Source organism: Grammomys surdaster, unplaced genomic scaffold, assembly GCF_004785775.1.
Source record: "Grammomys surdaster isolate TR1022 unplaced genomic scaffold, NIH_TR_1.0 205, whole genome shotgun sequence".
In the NCBI taxonomy this organism is placed as follows: Eukaryota; Metazoa; Chordata; class Mammalia; order Rodentia; family Muridae; genus Grammomys; species Grammomys surdaster.
The window spans coordinates 912,820-921,687 of record NW_021604650.1 but is presented as its reverse complement, the minus strand read 5'-3'; the positions used below and the strand labels follow the sequence as shown (position 1 = coordinate 921,687).

At 54.2% G+C, this 8,868-nt stretch overlaps 1 protein-coding gene across 1 annotated transcript in view; it reads left to right on the top strand.

The window, feature by feature from the left end:
- Macrod1 (mono-ADP ribosylhydrolase 1) overlaps nt 1-8,868 on the top strand; it is a 144,729-nt gene that overhangs the window by 127,449 nt on the left and 8,412 nt on the right. The window contains exon 4 of the mRNA XM_028770987.1: nt 5,552-5,581. Coding sequence (XP_028626820.1) covers nt 5,552-5,581 — 30 coding nt within the window. The remainder of the gene's footprint in view (nt 1-5,551; nt 5,582-8,868) is intronic.

Here is an 8,868-nt window from a genome sequence, read left to right as displayed (position 1 = left end):
GGTGCTGGGGGAGTGTGGGGTGCTGGGGGAGTGTGGGGATGCTGGGGAGTGTGGGGTGCTGGGGGAGTGTGGGGTGCTGGGGGAGCAGATGAGAGTCTCAGACTCCAGGTGTACCTGAGTGTGTCTCCTGGAGAGGGCAGGGTGATTTCTCCAGGCACAGCTGCTGGACCTGGGAACCTGGAATCTGGCAGAGGGAAGCACTGAGAGTGGGGAAGGAGACGGGATGATGTGTTGGCCTTGTTTGCGCCCGTTCTATACCCTGAGAAGAAGGAGGGCGCTCCTTACTCATGAGTTCAATGAGCTCCCTGTTGAGAGGTTTTGAGGTTGCTTTTTTTTTTTCTTGACTTTGCTGGGAATGGAACCTGGGACCCTCTTGCATAGAGAGCTAGACTCTACTTCTGAGACATACTCCCAGGCCGGGGACAGTTTTAATTGGGAAGCTGAGGTAAAAGAGAATTGGTTCAATTTACACTGTGAGGAGATTGTCCCCATGGCTCAGGGCTGCCTCTGGAAAATGGTGGCAGTGTCTCCCCAGAGAGGTGAGCAGTGCATATACCCTGTCCAGCAAGCTCACCACTGCCATGCAGGCGCTGTGCCTTAGTCTCCCCACCCCACCTCCATTATAAAACATTTTAAATGCCACCATGTGACTCTTTTCAGTGGTGGTGGCGGCGGCGCACGCCTTTAATCCCAGCACTTGGGAGGCAGAGGCAGGTGGATTTCTGAATTCGAGAGTTCGAGGCTAGCCTGGTCTACAGAGTGAGTTCCAGGACAGCCAGGGCTACACAGAGAAACCCTGTCTCGAAAAACCAAAAAAAAAAGAAAAAAAAAGAAATATATTAATATTACATTTTAAAACATTTCCTAAAGCTAAACGTGGTGACTCTTTGCCTGTACTCCCAGCACCCAGGATCCCAAGGCAGGAGGATCAAGAATTCAAGGTCATTCTCCCTCAGCTATGAACTCAAGGCTAGCCTGGGCTACATGAGCAACCCTGACAGACAGACAGACAGACAGACAGACAGACAGACAAAAATGAGATGTCCTTGTAAAAAGTGAAGCAAGGCATGGTACTGCCTTTGTCCCTGGACTTCCTCTGATCTTTAGTGGCACTTGCCAAACTCTCAGGGCTGGCCCTCTCCTTCTCACTGGGCAGTGGCCATCTGCCAGTACCTAACTAGGCCAAGAGCCTGGCCACAAACTTGGGAGTCCCTACCCTGCCACCCTCAGGGATGGCAGTCATAGGGCAGAGTAGGGCCAGGGCCTGAAAAAGTGGAAGGGAAGTGGCAGGTCACATGAGCTGGGGTGAGCAAAGCAGGAGCTGCAGGTGAGGAGAACCTGGGGGCATGTGGGCTTCGAGCGAGGAATCCCCAAGCCTCAGTTTTCAGTGGCCAAAGGACTTGGCACTGAGTGACATGAGGGGCACTTCAAGGTCACAGGACTCAAAGCCAGCTGGTTAGGTTCAGCGGAGTGTGGTGAAATCATACGCATCCATGTTGAGGGAGAATCTCATCTACAGTGCAGACGACAAGCAGTCCCCTACAGTGGGCAGAGGACCAGGCTCGTCTTAAAGTCAAATGTGTGTGCACTCCCTGGAACCTGCATCCTATGACCTAGAACATACAGGCCACCAGAGCTGAGATCTGCTTCCTCTCCTTTTTAAAAAACTGGGTGCTTAGACGGGCATGGCAGTGGACACCTTCAATCCTGGTACTCAGGTTGGAAATGCAAGAGGATCTCTGCAGATTGAGCTCCAAGACAGACAGCCAGAAGTACATAGAGAGACCCTGTCTCAAAAAATAAATAAAAAAGGTGGATGCTTGGGGGGGAGGGGGAGGAGGAGGAGGAAGAACGGGCCTGAGGAGATGTTTCGAAGTTGGAGCACTTGCTGTTCTTTCAGAGGGCTGAGTTCAATTCCCAGCATGCACAAAGGTGGCTCACAACTGCCTGCCAAGGGACTCCAACAACTCTCCTGGCATCCTCAGGCACACACACATGTTGACACACACAGACACACACACACACATGAATAGTAAGTAAATCCTTTAAAACTAAGATACAAGCTGAGTACTGTGACATGCGCGTATTCCTGGCTTCTGGGAGTCTGAAGCAGAACTGTCTGAGCCCAGGAGTTCTGGCAGATTGGGCAGCATAGTGAGACCCCGTTTATCTCAAGATAAGCAGACATCCAAGAGTGTCATGTGATGCTCCCTTAAATGTGCACCAAGTCCTGAGTCCCATCTCTAGCATGGAATAAACTAAGCACCGGGGTGGGGGTGAGGGTTCATGCCTGTAATCCCAGAACTCCAGAGACAGAGACGAGGGTTCAAAGTTCAAGGTCATCTTTGGCTACAAAGTAAGTTGAGGGCCAGCCTGGGCTGTGTGAGACCCTGGTTTGTTTTTAAAGATAAACAGAAACAAAAAGCCTCCTTTTATGGGCAAGTTGGCTGATCACAGATCCTCTTCTCAGGCCAAGGAGGTGCCGGGCTTTATCTACCCTTGCAACACCTTGCCTTCCCCAGGTCCATCCCTCTCTCAGACCCTGACTGGGTGGATATCAGCCATTCATCCCACTTGCCTCTCCCCAGGGGCAAGACCACACAGAGTGAGATTTAGAGTGTCAGGCAGGCGGGGTTGGCGTCCTCTCTGACTAGGGTCTGCTGCGCCCAGTCCAGGTCTTGGCCCCTCCTCTCCTGCCCCAGCAAGGCTTCCTGCCAACCCATTTGGCACTGTGCCCTCTTTGAGCAGGAGCCAGCTTGTTTGCAGCCGGTGTTAATTAAGAGAGAGGTGGTGGGGGAGGTGGGAAGGGCCGCGGAGGGCAGCTTCCGACAGCCGCCAGCGCTGCCCCAGGGGCTCAGAGGGCTGGAGTCAGGCCTGGGCCCACCTGAGATGCCTCATCTTCCACTGCCGGTTCCCACGCGCTACAGCGGGAGCGCGGCCCTTCACGTTTGCAGCCAAGCCTGCTGGGCGTGGAGCAATTGAGGCTGAGGTAATAGAGGCTCCGGAGTGCTCCTCCTTGCTTTGAGAAAGTAGGCGTGGCCAGGAGGTGTAGCCGCGTAACCGGCCCTCTTGGTGGCCTGCCTTCCAGTTCAGAGAGACCCAGATTTAGTCTTTATTTATTTTGAGCCAAGATCTCCCGTAGCCCAGGTTGGTTTAGAATTCCTTACATAATAGAAGATGACCTTGAATTTCTGATCCTCCTGCCTCCACCTCCCAGAGTAATAAAATTACAGGCATAGGATACTGTGTCTGGTGTATACCTGGAAATCTGTATATCTGGTATATACATGGTTGGAAATCCAACCCAGGGTTTCCTGCATGCACAAGTCCTTGAGATGTACTACATTTCCCAGCTCCCTACCCCAACCCTATACCTGCACCATCCCAATCTCTCTCTTCCTCTCTCCCTCTCTCCCTCCCCCCTCTCTCCCTCCCTCTCTCTCTCCCTCCCATCCCCCCTCCCTCCCTCTTCCCTCTCTCCCTCTCTCCCCCTTGGCCCCTCTGAGCTTCAGTTTCCTTCTCTGTAAAATGGGAACAGGCAGCCCTCCCTGGTGACTTGGCTCTGATGATACAGGGGGTGCTTGAGAAGATTGGCAGCCTATCTTGCTAAGGGACTCCTTCCAATAGGATCATGTCCTGGAGAGCTTCTGAGGACCAGGATGGACCCTCTGCACCCTGCCCCTTCTGAGGACCAGAATGGAACCTTGCACCCTGCCCCTTCCGGGGGCCTTGGTTGCTGACCTCTGACCCGGCAGTGCCTCCCAGCTAACTTGCCTACATGCTCAGCTAGCTCCTTCTTCGTTCCCATGGCCCCCACTTGGTTCTAGGAGCTCCCGGCCGCTCCTTGCCTCTCCATCTTAATTAGCTGCTTGTATTAATCTCGAAAGTAACGTGGCAACTTGCAGCCCTGGGTTTTCAGGCTGTGGAATTAATTATTCCCCAAGCGAAGAGCTGTCAGGTCTGGGAGACCAGCCACTGCGAGCCACGACACCACTTAGCAGCATCCATGGCTTCCGCATAAAAAGCCCTGTGCCACAGTCTGGCCCCTAACCCTAAAGCAGCAAGCCCAGGAAGTTGGGGTAAGAGTCAACCCTGTGAGGAGTCAAAGGCCCAGCCTAGGAGCCAGGCCCACTGTGCCTGAGGGGGTGCCCTCCAGACCAGGCAGAAAACAGGGCACTTTCCTATAGCAAGGCCAGAGCTGACTCTTTTTTCATGACCTTCACCCCAACCCTGTGAGCTGAGGTATTCTTCCCAGTTCACATTGGAAACCGAGGCCTGGAGCTAGGCTGCCCTGTTCTCCAGGTGTGCTGGCTGGCACTCAGACTTCTGACATGGCCCACAGTGTGGCTTTCCTCCACCCCATACTCTGTGGCCTCAAGCTTCCTCCCTAGCTGCACATACGCTGCCTTCTCTTTGTTTGTTTGTTTGTTTTTTTAGTCAGGATTTACGTAGTCCTCAATATCCTGGAACTCACTATATAGACCAGCCTGGCCTCAAATTCAGAGATCCATCTGCCTCTGCCTCCTGAGAGCTGGGATTAAGAGTGTCTGCCACCAGCCTGGCGATGATGGCGCACGCCTTTAATCCCAGCACTTGGGAGGCAGAGGCAGGTGGATTTTTGAGTTCCAGGACAGCCATGGCTACACAGAGAAACCCTGTCTTGAAAAACCAAAAAACAAAACGAGTGTCTGCCACCATGCCCTGTGTGCAGTTCCTTTTTGGTGGCCTCCAACTGCGTTACTAGGCAGCCTGGGGACCATGAAAGTAAGGACCATGCTGCCCTGCCACCCCCATACCTATGCTAAAGGCTGGGCACGTCCGGGTCTCAAGAAACACTGTAGAGTCAAGCAGGGCAGGCAGAATACAGGGCAGACAGTAAACACTTGGAGGTGGAGGCAGGCGTACTACACAGCCTCCTTCTGCTACATAGTGAGTGGAAGCCAGTCTAGAATTCAGGAAACTGTCTTTAAAAAATAAAGGAGGTGAGGCTGGGGAGTGGTGGCACATGCAGCAAAGGCAGGTGGACCTTTGCGTTCAAGGCCAGCCTGGTCTACAAAGAGAGTTTCAGGACAGCCAGGGCTACACAGAGAAACCTTGTATGGGGGAAGATGGGGGGGGGGGAGCAGAGGGGATCAAGATGGTTCAGTGAGTAAAGGCGTCTCCCACTAAGCCTGACAACTGAGTCCGAACCACGGGACCCACACTGTGGAAGGAGAGAAACAACTCCTGCTAGCTGCCCCCTGACCTGCACATATGGCCTTAACCCTGTGGACTGGTACTTCTAGGTGGTCAGTGGCCTTGATGGCCTTCTTGTGCCCCCACTCCCTGACCCTCTGTGAGCCCAGGCCCATTAGGAGCTCCCCAACCCCATCGTTGGCTCTTGCACCAAGGGCTGGGAATCCTATACCGAGTCTCAGGACCCAGGCTCCCTGCTCCCAGCTACCTGACTGTCCCCTCTACCCCACTTTGACACTCCTTTGTCCCTGCTTTGACACTCCCTTCCCAGCACCACTTCACTCACCTGGTTTGTCTCTCTCTTTCTGTCTTGCAGCTAACAAGTCCCTGCTTGGAGGCGGAGGGGGTGAGTACCTTCCTGAGTCTCTCGAAGGTTGGAGTGGGGGTGGTGAGTACAGACCTTCCTGGGTCTCTTGTAAGGTTGGAATGGGGGTAGAGTTGGGGTGGGGTATGGGTCTCCTAGTTCATCCTTCAGGACCCTACTATTTCAGTCAGGCCCCTCTGGTGTGCCGATTGATAAAGCTAGAGGCCTGGCTCCTTTGTGGGGTGACCCCTACCTGAACTCAAGCCTCTGGGCTTGTACCTGAACAGGCTGAGGCTGGAGGCTGCTGGATGGTAGACAAAGCCTCACTGTGTGCCTGAAGCCGGCTGGGCCTTTGAAAGCTCCTTGCTAATTGTCCTCAGCTTCTCCACTGTCTCTGCACCTTATCCATCTCTACACTGAAAAACCCCAGGTGTCTGCCAGGTAGTATCTCAGGCCAGCACAGGGTGAGCACTACAGCACCAGGTAGGGAACAGGTGAGTGACAGAGGGACAAAGGCCAATGTAGCAGGTGCCCCTAGTGGGGCAACCCTGTGGCCCCACATCTGCCTCAACCAGCTTTCCACCACTCACTCAGCCCCTCAGCCCACAGCTGCCGGGCAGCCACTGTCTGCACAGGGCGGGATGATTGGTGAGCCAGGGGGCAGGGGTTAATGCGCCGTGGGATAAATCCCGGGGGCCATGTTTACGGCAGCGGTGGCGGGGCCCAGGCCAGGTTTTAAAAGGGGGAAAAAATAAAAGGGGCAGCGAAGGTCAGGAATAAATAAGCACAGCACTCAGAGCTGTCGGGACCAGCCAGGATGCAGGGGGCTGTTTGTGGCGGAAGACGCTTTCCCTCCCTCCCCACTCTCCTCTAGCTGTCCCTGTGGAGGTCACAGCTTCCCAGGATGGGGATTTGGTGCCCATGGGTAGGCCCTTGGGACCTCTTTGCAAGCCTGCCCTTTAAGAGGAACAGGTCTCTCTCTGGTTGGTGACACCATGCCCCAACCACAGTACCCATCCCACACCCATTCATTCATCACTTAGTACTCAGTGCCTGTTGTGTACGGGACTGTGAGTTGGACGCTGACAGACCAGCCATGACAGGGTAGTGGGAGGCACCAGGTACCTCAGGGCTCAGCGCAAATTGCCTGCTCGGCATGAGCACCAGGCAGATTTCCGGAAGGCAGGGTCTGAACTGGTGAGGAGAGGTGAGGAGAGTGTCCTGAGTGGAGGGGACAGACAGGTAAAGGCCGGAAGACGAAGGGAGCAGGGTATTGAGGAGCCTCAGCTGACCGGAGGCCTCGGATCCCTGCCAGGAGGCCTGAAGAGCAGCAGGAAAGGGAGAATCCGTGGGCGGAGCTAGGGTTTTAGCGTTTCCTCTGGGGAAAGTAAAACTGAAGGAACCATGTGGGCCTTTCAGCTTGCCATTCTTGACCTGCTCAAAACCCTCACGCCCTTCAGAGGCCCTCATCTAAGGCCCTCACTGTGGCTCAGAAGGCCCAATCACTTCTGAAGACTCACCTCTGCACTCCAGGCCTTCCGGAGAACCACACCTGCCTCCCTGCACCGGGTCAGGTGCTCTCTGCCTCAGGGCCTTTGTACTGTCAGTGACACAAGAGGCACACTCTTGCCTGGGGGGGGGGGGGCCCGGGGGGGCCCCCTACACTGACTGACTGTATCTTCCATCCTTCAGAGTGTGTGTGTGTGTGTGTGTGTGTGTGTGTGTGTGTGCTTTTCCTGAGGGTATCAAGTATCTGCTCCATTCCCTCTTAAAAAGCCTTTACTTGAATGCAGGTTTCCCAGTGGGACCCACCCTGACTACTGGCTGAGGCCACAACTATTCACCCTGTCTCTCTGCTGTAGTTGTTTTCTGAGAACCCTCCTTGTACCGTGTGACAATTCTTCATCACTACCTTCACTGCCTTCTGTCTGTCCCTCAGAAGGAAAGAAATCACCAGGATATGGGGCGGGACAGACTTTCCCATGAAGGGAGGGACTCACCCCTGAGGGTAGCACACAGAAGTAGGCTGTGCGAAGGGGTGGTTTGCAGGCATCCTGGTGCCTGTCTTAAACCATGGGGTGCTCTGGCTCCCTTTTCAGCCTTGGGGGTGCAGGGAGGCTGGCTGATGAGGAGACAGGTGGAGCAGTGACCCTGGAGGAAGTAGACTTTAAGTCCGGCCTTTCATCTAAATGCAGCTAAGATTTATGGAGCCTCTGCGGCTGGGGCTGGGATATATAGCCCTGCTAATAAAATTGGAGCAGGTGGAGGTGCAGGACCGGGCTGTGGAGAGAGGAGGCAGAGCCTGGCAGCTACCTGGACATGCCCCTTCTTCAAATATGACACATCTGTTACCCCATCACCCACCCTGACCCCTGGAAGACCCTGGGACCTCTCATGGGGACCTGAAGTTCCTCCTTTAAGAGCTCCCTATCTGTCCCTATGTGTCCTCCACTCATGATGACCCTAGATACGTCTCGTCTCTTCAGCCGCAGGTCAACAGACACAGCCAAGCATCCTGCCACATCACTCTTGGATCTAGCTCTGGACTCTCAGACCACACTTATACTGTACAGTGCTCTACGCACTCCTCCACCAGAATGTCCTTCCTGTGAAGCTTAGGACCCAGGACAGTGAGCTCTGGAGCCCCTCACGGTGGCCTCTGCTCAGCCAGCACAAGTGGAGTAGATACTGTGCTCTCTATATGTGTCTGCCCGGGGCTAAGGGACAGAGAGTGATCTGTTGGTACCTACTGTCTGCTGGGACTCAGGACTTTGCTCTGCACTCAAGTGACCCATTTAGAAGTAGGTTTCTCAAGCAAAGGATGCTGGGACTTGGGCCTTGAAGATTGACTAGGAGCTTACCAGGCTGGCAGGATGGAGAGATACCAGTGAAGAGGACCTGATGGCCTAGGGAGGTCCTAGTCTCCTGGTAGCGCTGGTGACCACCTGGGCCACTCTTTTCCCATGCCTCTGCCCTATCTCCCTGTGGAAAGCCAGTTATTGGCTCAATAAAAGACGTCTGAAACACTCTCCTATTGTATGGTAAGGAGGGAGGCGGGTCCTAAATCAGGATAGGGATCGACAAGGCCCAAGCGCTTCAGCTGTTTATTAGCACCGAGATGTTTACTTGGCGAGGAGGAGCCGGCTTTCTCGGGAGATTTGTGCGTTCTTTTTCAATTACCCCTCGTCTTTCTCTGCCACTTTTGCACTAAAGGGATAATAAATGTATCGGAGCGTTTCAATTATTCATCTAAATCATGACTGCGCCTGCCATGGCCAAGTCTTAGTGACAGATTAATTCAGGGCTGCCGCCTCTGCCGGCATGGTCAA